Genomic DNA, 12,714 nt, shown 5'->3' with positions numbered 1-12,714 from the left:
CCACAGTTTTAATATCTTGCTAAAAAAGCACTTTAAGCAAACTGTCACTCCTGCAGGTGAAGTTCTTCCCAGATTCCTGCCCACTCAAAATCCCTTAAAATCCTGAGCTTAATCACCATTTCTAATGTCTCTCTGCCAAATTCCAACACTGGATATTTTGTTCTTCAGGGTCGGGTAAGTACAACAGTAATGTCAAAATCCAGTTTTGTTACCCAGCCAACAGAAAAAATGTTGGACACTCATGCAAAGTCTCTCTCTCTCTCTCTCTCTCTCTCTCTTACACACACACACACACATACACACACACATTCATAATTACAGCACATCATGAGAAAGGGTAACCGGAGGGAATGATAGCTAATAAAACTGCAGAAAAAAAAGATAATTTCTACTGTAGAAATTGCTGTGAGACAATTCCGGAGACGACATTATCAGTATTCTCACTAAATCCATGACAGCGAGGTCTGCTCAAATATTATCTATTCATCACCAGCTGGGGACAGTAAAATATCTGAATGCCTAAAGTGGCTGCTGGTGTCCAGTTTGTTCATATTTTGTAGATATCAATCAGTGATGAATGGACCAGTAATTACTTGAGTTAAAAACGTATTCAGAAACCTCTTTATTTATGACCTTAGATTGTGTTTGCCTGGATGCATTAGAGATGATTCAGAGGCAGAAACGACAGGAACATTAAAACCAGACTGACAGCAGAGGCCTAATTCCCCAAACTGTCTTTCTGATTTAAAACTTTATCTCACTCTCAAGGCTTTAAAGACACAAGGATTTTTAGGAGCCAAATGGTGCTTTTTGGAAAACAAAGCCAAGATTTGCATCTGTGCTCCCCGAGGGCTCTCGAAAACATCCAGCGAGCCAGGAGACGATAATCCTCCAACCAAAAGATAGACTTGTCTCAGGCGAGACATCGCTCTGCTGCAGTGTGATGAGGAGAATCACAAGGTTTTACCTTGAGATATTGATTGCAACAGTTACGTGTCTGGGTAGAAATGTTGTATCACAAGGTGAGTATGAACTCACAGTATAACATCCACAGCTGCTTTAACATGCACTTGATTACAAACACCAAAAAGCACCCAAAGTCCCAAAATTTCCTCCCAGCTCCCTGTTGATGTTGTGAAACGGGACACAGCTGTGTTCACTGCTCACAGTTCAATTTCGAAACATCAAGAAGGAGTGCGGAGGAGGAAATTTGGAGAATTTGTTTATGGTGCTATTGAGTATTACAACAAACTCTAAGGTGCATTTATACTTTATGATTTTGGTTAAATGTAAGCTAGAGTAATGTTTAATTTATTTAAAAGCTCCAGTATGAGCCGAGAGCATTATAACTCAACTCTGCAGCTCCACCGTATTTTTTGTGTTTGTGTTTTGTTGTTTGTTTTTTTCCTCTTTTAGTTCCTAGTTTTTGTTTTACGGCAAACTAACTGTATCGTTCAGTCTCAGGACTCTCATTAGCCGAGCTTCCAGCAGCATGCAGGCAGCTGTTTTCAGCCAACAAGCTCTGATAAACCTGCTGTTCACCACCTACCCAGCATCAAACAGCACACACACTAAAGTAAGCTGCTAGATTGGTGAAGAAAGTGGAACATCTAGCAGCTAAAGAGCCAGATATTTCTCTCAGGAGTTGGTAGAGAGTAAAAACGAGCAGCGAGGAGAATGAATATCGAACTTCAAACATGTGGACACAAACACAACTCCAAGTGAATGTTAATGTTACTCTACATTTGCTGGATGTGTAAATAGTTTAACGTGTTATCCAGAACTACCTTTATATCAGGGTTATGTATGGGTTTGCTGGTTAATGAGTTACTCTGCCCCCTAGTGGGCAAAAATATATGAATGCAGCTTTAAAATAACTTGATTAAATCCTTATTAGTCTTAATTTATACTTCTGAATTAATCATATTTTCAACATTTTGCAAAGTCCTGAATGTCAATCATCAAAGCATGAGTCTCCATTGTAAATAAACACACTTTCTTATTCCTTGCTGAGTCTAATGCAACCACAACCCTGTACTGGATTGATGGAAGGATGAATGGATGGATGTAAGGTGAGATAAATATGTTGTGTTGCAGTAACACTGGGCCAAAGAGATATTTCCCTTATGGGACAATAAAGTACATCTTATTTTTAATAGTTTATTTTTGCATAAATAAATATGAATGTCTTGAAAATGTGTAATCCTGATGATGAGTATTATTTGGTGATGTCACCACCCAAACTGGCAATAAGTCCTTATTCTTAAATGACCCGTATGCAGGTTTACTAAATGATCTTACCTCATGGTGCATTTAGTAGCTGCTCTGGAGTTTTCAATTATTCAGCATGATCTTTATCAGCATGCAGAGTTTGCCCAGTTGTCATTTTGTCAGATTGACTGTGAGATTATCTGTTCACATTTCCCTAAACATTATTCATGTTGATTTAAAAGTTGAGTTTCAAAGTTCATTGTTGACCTCAGAAGCCGCCTTTTAAACTGGAGTCAGATAACTGTCAGCTCTATAGGAAAGGTTTGGTAAAGTTTAGGCAAGTAAAAAGTGGGTTAATGTTGTAAAAAGATCATCAGGAATAAAAGAAACAATGACTGTTGGTGGAAGGCGACAAACTGCAGTGTCCTGAGTCGTAGCTTTGTGATAAACTCCCTGATTTCAGAGAAAAGATGGTTTGGAGAAGAAGATAAATGGATGAGTCAACAGTGCCAACAGTGACTGCTGGTGTTCAGTCTGTTCAACAAAACCAGGAATGTTTCAAACAGCCAAGAAAAAAAAAGATCCATCTTCATCAGCAGAATATGATTAAGACTGATTTTATATTCATGTGTTTGTCACTTCACACTGTTACAACAGCACATTAACCTACAACATCTTCTATGTCTGTTGTTATATATGAGAAGCCATCCAAATTCATGTGTGGTCGCTGCATCATTTACTGCTTTCCCCGTAGTTTTAAATCACTTTTAGCTTACTACATAACTCTGCTTGATTTTTATTTAGATTCTATATTATCTGACTACAGCAGGTATCCTGGCAGGCAGCCACTTCTTGAAGAAACAGCTGGTTTATTGCAGGTTGGTTTTTTCCCTCCTGGGACACGCGGCACCACCTCCCGCGCGCCACGCTGCACCTTGCTTCTGCTGTTGCTGACTTACACTTCTTTCCTTGCCCTAATTTCGCAGCTTTTTTTTTTTTTTTTTTAAACCAGAAACCATCTGCCTTGCCTCTAAATTAGGGAGAGTATTTATCAAATGTCTTGTGATGGGAATACTGATCTGGGTTCAGCTTTGCCTTGCAAGTCGAGATAAATGACAAGGTCAAGGATATGGAGATATGCACCTTTTTCACATCAATATTCATTTTTCTTCTGCAGGGTTATGAGGTGGAAAATTAATTGTTTGTAAGACTTTGCTGTCACAAGTGTCAGTATAATGAGACATTGTTGCAGTAAGAACATAGTTTCTGTCGTTTTAACTTTGCTTACACACGTGTTTATCTCAGGTGATGTTTCCCCAACTAAATACATGAGAATAAAAGTAATTAGCTCCTTTCTATTTCCTCTCCATTAACATTTCCGGTCTGTAAGGTCTGACGAACACAAGCTGCTGAGTGCATTTGTGCACAAATCCGCTCGTTTAAAGCTCCAAGGGACAGCAAACAGTGGTATTAAACCTCAATGTTAGCCTGTGGGAAATTGGTTTGGCTTGTTGTTATTCCTGCTGCTTGAGTTGAATCCTATTATGGATCGTTTTTAACCTCCCCCCAAGGGCCAAAGTAGGAATATTGATTGGCTTACACAAAGAACCAACTGTGAGGAAAATGAAAAAGAAAAAAAAAAACAACTGATATTGATTTTGGACATTTTGTCTATAATTAAACAGCGGAATAACTAACTGCACCGGAGGGATGTGGATGAATGAGGATGATGAGGATATGAAGGATTCAGAGCAGGTACATCATGCTACGTCTGCCCATATTATAGTCTTTCACTGACAGCTGCATGGTGTTTAATAGAGCAGATGTGCCGTAAAACATGCGTGTAAAGACTGCAAATTAAATGCAATTATGGCCATTTTACTAAGACAAGCAGAAAGAACACACATACACACACACACACAAACATATACACACACACAGACACACACAGTAAAACACACACAGATGTAGAGTGAGTGCAGAGAGAGAGTCAATGGATGGCACAATGAGAAGAGAATTAAATGTGTCTTTGGAAAAGATTGTACATTTTCTTGATGTTTGGCGACATCTGCTGTTAAAAAGCTGCAAGTGTAACTGATCTGAAAAAAAAAAGAATCATTTTACAGGATAGGTTCACAGTTCTTTAAGTGTGTCTTGAGACAAGGGTGAGGTGTTTATATGCACACTGAAAGAAGTTTTCTTTGTTGTAATCATTCCTCCTGTTCATCCTGACTATTAAAAGATTTCCTTCAAATGTGCTTTCAATGTAAAGTGATGGAGGACTGTATCCACAGTGTGTCAACACAGTCATTAAAAAGTAGATGATCAGCTTCTATTGAGCTTCAGCAGTCTGAGTTAGTCATATCAAGTGATATCTGACACATTTACAGTCTTTTTAGCATCAGATTCCCTCTTAGTGTTTCCCTGTTGAGCTGTGGTGGAAGTATAGTAACAAAAAGACTTTGATACTAAAAACACTGTAACGTTGAAACATAGAAGATGAAGATTCGACTCATTTGGACACTGAAGCTTCATATTAGCTTCAGATCAACTTTTATATACATTTTTGCACTTTTAATGGTCGGTGTGAACAGGAGGAATCTAAAGATTAAGATTTAAACCTTTTTAATTGCTGACAGGTGTAGGTGCTAACACCAAACACCAGACGTACCAACATCAGTGATTGTAATGGGTGTTTAACTGTCAAGATCCTTTTACCATTCCTTGTCTTCTAATTCATTTGGATCGATATCATTAACTCACTCTAATTTTATAATATTATCCTGCTCCATTGCCTCTGTTGAGAGCATCTCTTTATGTGCTCATTTGTCTTTGGCACTTACTTTTAAGCATTTCTGATGATGAACGATTGACAGATGACAGATGACAGATGACAGTGACAGATGTTGACAGCATATATTGCTAGGGACGCTATCCTGCAAAGATGGCACCACTGCCCCAGAATGCTCCACAATTCCCATTCCCCATTATATGTTTTGATGTGATACCAGATTGCATGGCTGCATTGAGAGGATGTGATATACATGGTTGCCCATAAAGTTGGAGTAACATTTTTTTTTTTTACCGCTTTCCATGAAATGATTGTGAAAAAGTGATTTATTCTTGATAGATAAAGTGTATATATTCTCAAAATTGCATTGATCAATCTCATTACACCTGGTCAAAGGTGATTGCTGATGTGAATAAATAGAAAATAAAAATAGGAATGTGTCTGAAAACAAAATTATTCCAACTTTATGGGCGACCGTGTATAATAGCACTGAACAATATCCACCTACTGATGGAGGCCACGATATACAACTAAAAGCTCTGGGAATAATATTGCAGTGATGGATCTTTTGTCAATACTCTTAAAATCAAATAAATTATATAACAATAACCAGGAAAATATAGTCCTTATATATCCTCATATATAATAAAAAATAGATTCTTAAACATGAAGTTAAAGTTTTAAGAAGTAAATTAGAAATAGTTCATCAAGTTAGCATCTAATTGCAATTTTGCCACTGCTATATTTGGTAAGATGAAGATATGTAAGCATTTCCTCTCTGAGTTGTATCTTGTATATAAAAGTTGTAAAAAAAAAAATCTATATTATAAATTGTAAGACTAAACCTGACTAATTATATTCCAGCTATCAATCATTAACATTTCTTTATATGTGAGCCTAAACTATCCCTGTGTATGGGAAAAAAATAGACTGTCTTTTGTTCTCTTGGTTGTTTTTTCCCCCTCTGCGGAGAACCTCATCCTTGATTCATAAAAAGATTTTTCCTTTCATTCCTGCAGCCAACAAAAGTGGAAAAATGTTCCTTTCATACTTCAGAATAGTTATTTTCCTGCAGCCACATGGATGTTGCTGTCCTGTGTGCTGTGGCCATAGTTACAGTTGAGATGATGACTAAGATCCCGTCCATCGCTGCCAAGCCATGTTTGTTTGATTTAGACCCGGCTGAGTGAGAGGGGAGAGCAGAGAGGGCAGGACGTGGCCGGTGTCCAGGGGATTTCCTCTGTCTGTGATTGATTCTTATCTGCGGAGCTCAGAGACACGTCGGCTCATGTGCTTAATGAGAAAACAAGGTGGAAAAATGAGACAGAAGGATACTGTTGCTTTCAGATAGGTTAATCCATTACTGTGACCTGTGCAGACTCACAGGAATATTGTTTCTCCTGGAGACTGAACAAAAATGCAAGGGCTCCTTATACAAAAAAATGAACCTTTTCACTCACTTTCTCAGCATCAGGAGTGAAAATTATAATAAAATTATGCTTTTTAAGATTATAAACTAAGGATTTGATTTGAAATAATTTCACTAAATGTACACTAGAGGGCTCTCTTCCTTTTGAGGTTTTCTTGTCAACTTGTTAACTTGTCAAAACAAGAGTATGATGAATAACATTAGTCATGCTAACTGGAACAAAGCCAGCATTAATGTTATTAGTTCCACCTGTGTTTTTCCTTCTATGACACGTCAATATGTCCGCAATGGAAAATGTCTATTATGGTAACTGAGTGTGTTTACATGTGTCCGATTTTTTGTTTTTTACATGCTGTTGTTTTTCCCTTTTCTGTCTTTGTAATTGTCTCGATGTCATTGTAAATCCTACGTGGTGCAATAAACCTGGAGTACTCAAATAGAAGCCGAGTCGAGTGACGAGTCAAAGACACAGCTGGACACTGATGATAAGAAAGTTGGACACTGTTATGTTATGTTATGTCATGTCATGTGTGCAGGGATATAAATAAGCAGATATCTCATGCTCCATGTAAACGTCATATCCTGATAATGATCAAAAGCAGGATAAGACTCAAAACAAGGATACTCGTGTGCATGCAAACATATTTTTATCCTATGACATCACCAGGACATCAACATCAACAAAACCCTGAAATATCATGTGATTTTAGATCTTTAGCATGGCTAGTTCTACTCTTCAGAAAGATTGAAGAAAATTGAAGAAATTGCTAATATAATGGAGAGAATCAAGCTTGTATATGATCATGATGAAGCTCTATTGTATCATCTTCTATGTGAGAGGTGATTCATGTCAAGAAGATTTGATGACAGAAAGTTTGTGATTCAAACCTGTTTTGTCTGTATTTCTTAATCATAGTCTAACAAATCAACCATAAATGTATGTGTTCACCTGACTTATTTTGCACTGTGTGTACCATTAATATATGTATGATTTATCATCCCTGTCATTTTAAAGCCTTGTTCATTTTGCCGTTGGTACAGGACTTTAGGAATAAACGATAAGTTGATAAATGTTCAAGTCTGTATTGAAACAAACAGTCAAGCAACCAAAGGAACACTGAAACATGTTTTTCTTTGCTGTAATGATTCCTCCTGTTCATATTAACCATTAGAAGATCCCTTTATAATGCACTTACAATGTAAGTGATGAAGGACTAAATCCACAGTCCTCCTCCTGTGCAAAAAACATGTATTTAAAAGTTGATCTGAAGATAATATGAAGCTTCAATCGTCCAAATGAGTCAAATCTTCATCTTCTATGTTTCAACGTTACAGTGTTTTTAGTACCAAAGTCTTTTTTTGTTACTATACTTCCACCACAGCTCAACAGGGAAACACTAAGAGGGAATTTGATGCTAAAAAGACTGTAAATGTGTCAGATATCACTTGATATGACTCAATAGAGCTCAATAGAAGCTGATCATCTACTTTTAAATGACTGTGTGGATTTAGTCCTCCATCACTTCCACTTCCAAGGAGATCTTTAAACAGGAGGAATGATAACAGTGAGGAAAACCTCTTTCACTGTGCATAACACCTGACTGTTTTGCAGCAGCAGTGTTTGTCAGCCTGTCTTGTAAAATTATCAAGATTGACCAGCAGGTGTCAGCAGTGTTCAAGTTTTTAACAGTGTTGGATTGTAACTACAGGATGCTATGAAGTGACATCATACTCATCCTAGTGGCTGACAGACATGCTTGTGTTACATAATATACACTAACATTTCATTTATATTACATATTAAAAAAATGCATCGATCCACTTTTATAGTTATCATACTGTAATCAGCAATTATATAATACTCCATATATTGTATAGATCTGTTAGTAGACTGCTCAGATTTGAGAGTTTCTCAAACTCTGACTAAAACTTGGGGATTTTAAGTCACTCTGTGTGTGATGATGACATACACCGATGTTATAATCATACATGGATAAAAATAAACCAGAAGATGGAGGGATGACGGACTCTGGCTGAACCCAAGGTTTTGTGAGATCTAAGGGTCATGAACACTTGAAAAATATAAATAAATAAAGTGATTCTGTAGAGCTGTTTTAAGGATTGCAAAGTATAGTGTGTTTAAGCTTTACTTGTGATGTGTTGTTGAATTACTGCTTGGATTTTTTCGCTGTCAGCTGCTTGAATGCAGATAGCGTCAGGATGCTGTGCAGATAAATGCAGTTTCTTTGTGTAAAATATGAATTGCTGACGGCCTTGTGCTGCGGCTGTCAGGTACAGTATGTTCCTGTAATAATGTCACTGTAAGACACATTCCTGTTGATCAACCAGCAGTATTTTTTTTGCTTTAACATTAAGCAGACGTTTGACTCTTCAGCTGTTTTGTATCAAGCACGATTAACCTTACAAATAAATCACATTTTAGACATTTGTGCCCCCGGAGAAATGTACACATGAAGGCATTTGTATGTGCACACTGGAAATGTCACATGCTAAGTCTTCTGCTTGCATACCACACTATTTGATATGATCCTGATGGGAATACAGAACAGTGACTTGACAGAATGGCAAAAGAAAAAGAGGTGAATTTGCAAGTATTTTAACATAACTTTAAATATGAAGATTCGTATCGTGATGCTTTTTGAGAGATCCCTAATAAAAGATTAGTCTTGCAACACAGTCTTGCAGGTGCAGAATTTTACTCCCAACAACATCAACTCACAAATCACAAGGGGAAGATTAAGATTTAAGAGTTTTACAGGTGAAATTACCCAGAAATGAGCTGTTAAAGAAGATGTTTTTTCTTCTTCTTCTGCTGTGAACACACACTGCTGCACACAGCATGGTCATGTGGCTAAAAGGTAATATGCAAGCATCTCTTTGAAATTCCAAGCATGCCTCACATATCCCTGCATTCATCCCCTAAGGTCCCATCTTTTATGGAGTTGGCCATTGGTTTTTATTGAGTGGATGAATGTTCATATTTCTGCACCTGGACTTACAGCAGAAGGGAGGTGAAAGGAGGAGAGAGAAGGGAGAAGAAGGGAAGAGAAGAGAAGAGAAGAGAAGGGAAGGGGGGCATTTGGCTCACATCCAGATTTTAGAGTGAGTGTGTGTTTTTTTTTTCAGCCTTCATTTCTCTGCAGAAAAAGCACTGCGCACCTGTTTTCCTGCATTTTCAACAGTTTTGCATGCACGGTTAGAACCTGCAGCAATGTGCAATTCATCTTTCTTCGCAGCTCCACCTGGTGCTGTGAACAAGTCTTGCTCAAGGGCACCTTGCCTGTAATGCAAATCGTGTCATTTCTCCACTTTCTCCACTTGTGTATTCACCCAAACGCCCCCCTCTCTCTCCTCTCCTCTCCCCAGCCCTGCTCGCTGCTCCTAAACACCTCCCTAGTCTGGGTTGCGTCGCACTCCCCCGTCTGTCACACCAGCCTCCGAGAAAAATCTGACGTGTTTTTCGCATTTCCTGCACCACAGTGAGACGGAGACAGAGGTATGTCCACGGGAAGCAGTGGATGACACCAGGCCGTGCACACCGAGCAGCGGGAACTCCCATTTATAGCAAACCTACTACCTTTAACTATACCTACCTAACCCACCCGATTCTCTCCCCTCCCCATTATACGCCCCTTGCTGCGGTTGTTTCCAGCCGCTGTCTGGTCGCAGTGGTCCGGCTCTGGATGGCATCTGGAGCCTCCCACCCTCAACAACACGGTGCAATGCAACACGGGCTACTGCTGCTTCCGAGGAGCCCCGCAACGAATAACGGACTTTTCTAACACCTCGGAGGAGGTTTAAGAGGAAAACATGACACACCGAGTCACATCTGGGGCCTTTACTCGCGTGTTTTGTGCGTACTCGCTGTTGTTGGCAGCTGTTTCTTCCGCGCACTCCCTGGGTTGACGATCGCTTTATTTTGTTTTGTTTATGGGGCGATTTTGTAGCAGTTTTCGATTAGAGTAGATGGTTTAAGGAAACAGCAATAAAAGCTACTCAGATCAAAAGGTTTAAAGAGGTTTCATAGAAGAAGTAGACGTGGTGTGTTGGACCGGGAGAGGACTGCGTTTTTCTCCGTCATATTTTGGAGTACAGTCTCTGTCTGGAGGAGCACCGGGTATTCAAACCCATTACAGATTGAGGATTGAAGTGGGTTTTTTTGGTGGGGTGGGGGCTGAGACGGAGAACAGTGGGGGTTTGGTTTAATCGTAAACAAACCACCGTTTAAAGTGGGAGCAGCTTCACTTCACACACTTCGCCATGGTGGTCTTCAACGGGCAGCTGAAGATCAAGATCCGCGAGGCGCTGGACCTCAAACCGACGGCTTGGTCCCTGCGTCACGCCGTCGGCCCCAAAACCCAGACCTTCCTCCTGGACACGTACTTAGCCCTGAACGTGGACGACTCTCGCGTGGGACAGACCTGCACCAAGCAGAAGACAAACAGCCCCACGTGGAATGATGAGTTCACCACGGAGGTGCACGACGGACGCACCATCGAGCTGTCTGTCTTCCACGACGCGCCCATCGGCTACGATGACTTCGTGGCCAACTGTAGCATCCAGTTTGATGACATCCTGCACAACGGCAGCAGGCACTTCGAGGACTGGGTAAGATGTAAACACTGAAGCACACACACACACAGAGAGAGAGAGAGGGGGGGCTGCTTGGTAGAGGGGGGAGAAAAGTACCCAAACCAATTATTGGAACAGTTCTCCATCATACGGCTGCAACCAACAGGTATTTCTATTATGATTAAAACTAATGTTTTCCCCATATATGTCTTTTCCTCCCTAGAGACAATCCTTAAAATATGTCATAAACCCAAAAATATTTCAATGTACAACAATGTAAACTTGAGAAACCTACAAATCTTTACATTTTGAGAATGGCCAGTGTAAAGTGCTATTACATATACAGAATATAAACAAAAGTATAGGCTCCAAAAGTACAGGGTCCCTCTACAATGGATGACTGCAACCTGAGCTAATAGTGTAGGACCCATCTAATCTAATATTGTACTGTAGTGGGAACATATTCCAAATAAGGTCTGTAATTATGTACAAAATCTTGACACACAGTGAATTTGAGGCTTCTGGGCTCCCTGGGGCATCTGTGCAATATTTCATATTTTTGCTATATATGATATATGACTCAAAAACCTAAGCCATTACCTGTTAATTCTCTGAGAGTCAGCTTTTATCAATTCATCACATGCCTCAGCATAATATGGAAAAGTTAAAGCATCAAAGTAAAGCAGTACTAGTAAATATGTTCCCCATACATGCCCCCACCCCCCCACGAGAAACCCTTAAAATGTGACTTTCATTTTACAACAACATTTTGAGAATGGTCATAGTAAAGTGCTTGGGGACTCTGGGGCAAAACATGGGTTTTTTACCCTCACTTTTTACATTTATAGGATATAAACAAAAGTATAAGCTTAAAATCCTATATTTTGACACAGGAATGCACCCATAGCTAATCATTTAGGGAAGCTCTTATCTAATATTGTACTGTAGTAGCCACATATTCCAAATTAAGTCTGCGTGAACTTGAGGCTTCTTGGCTCCTGGGGCTTTGGCATGTATGCAATATTTGGCATTTTGGTACTTGATATATGACTCAAAACATACGTTATAACCAGTTCATTATCCGACAATCAACTTTTAGCAATTTATTAGCTAATTGCTTCAGAATAATGTTGAAAAGTTGAAGCATAAAAGTAAACATGTTCAATATAGAAGCTCATTCCTGCTGAACAGAAAGGAAAATAAATAGACCTACTAAGTCATGATTGTGACATTAACTCACAACTTTACATTACTGAGTTTGTATGTTGAACATTTGTTGTGTGATTAGTTGATCATAGGGTCAAAGGGAGAGACTTAACATCACCTCACAGCTCATATATTAACATCTGTAAAGTCTCGTGTGCTGACAGCAACCAACAGCATCTCTCCTCTGAGCATCACAGAGCACGTTGTAGACGAAGATGTTAAACAAAACGAAAGAAGGAACACAAAGTTGTTGTTACTTTCGTCAGGACGTACAAAAGTGTCCCAGATGTGGTATAAATGATCTGCTTCTACTGTATGAATCACAGGATGGGTAAAAAAAAAAAGAGCCATCATCTGCTGCTCATTTTCATTTTCGACATCCCACGTCTGTTGAATCAGTCCATTAGTGTGTTTGTGTTGTTTAATGTCATCTCTGCATTCATCTTTTATAAATGACTGAGTGAGCTGAACGTGCAGAATTTAT

The 12,714-nt window shown here is 39.2% G+C and overlaps 1 protein-coding gene across 1 annotated transcript in view; it reads left to right on the top strand.

The window, feature by feature from the left end:
* Positions 1–10,712: 10,712 nt before the first annotated feature.
* LOC133991485 (protein kinase C epsilon type-like) overlaps positions 10,713–12,714 on the top strand; it is a 119,934-nt gene continuing 117,932 nt past the window's right edge. The window contains exon 1 of the mRNA XM_062429914.1: positions 10,713–11,060. Within this exon, the coding sequence (XP_062285898.1) occupies positions 10,713–11,060 (348 nt within the window). The remainder of the gene's footprint in view (positions 11,061–12,714) is intronic.

Source organism: Scomber scombrus, chromosome 12 (assembly GCF_963691925.1).
Source record: "Scomber scombrus chromosome 12, fScoSco1.1, whole genome shotgun sequence".
NCBI classification, from domain to species: Eukaryota; Metazoa; Chordata; class Actinopteri; order Scombriformes; family Scombridae; genus Scomber; species Scomber scombrus.
Note: the sequence above shows the minus strand (reverse complement) of the source record. Positions and strands in the feature narration are given on the sequence as shown.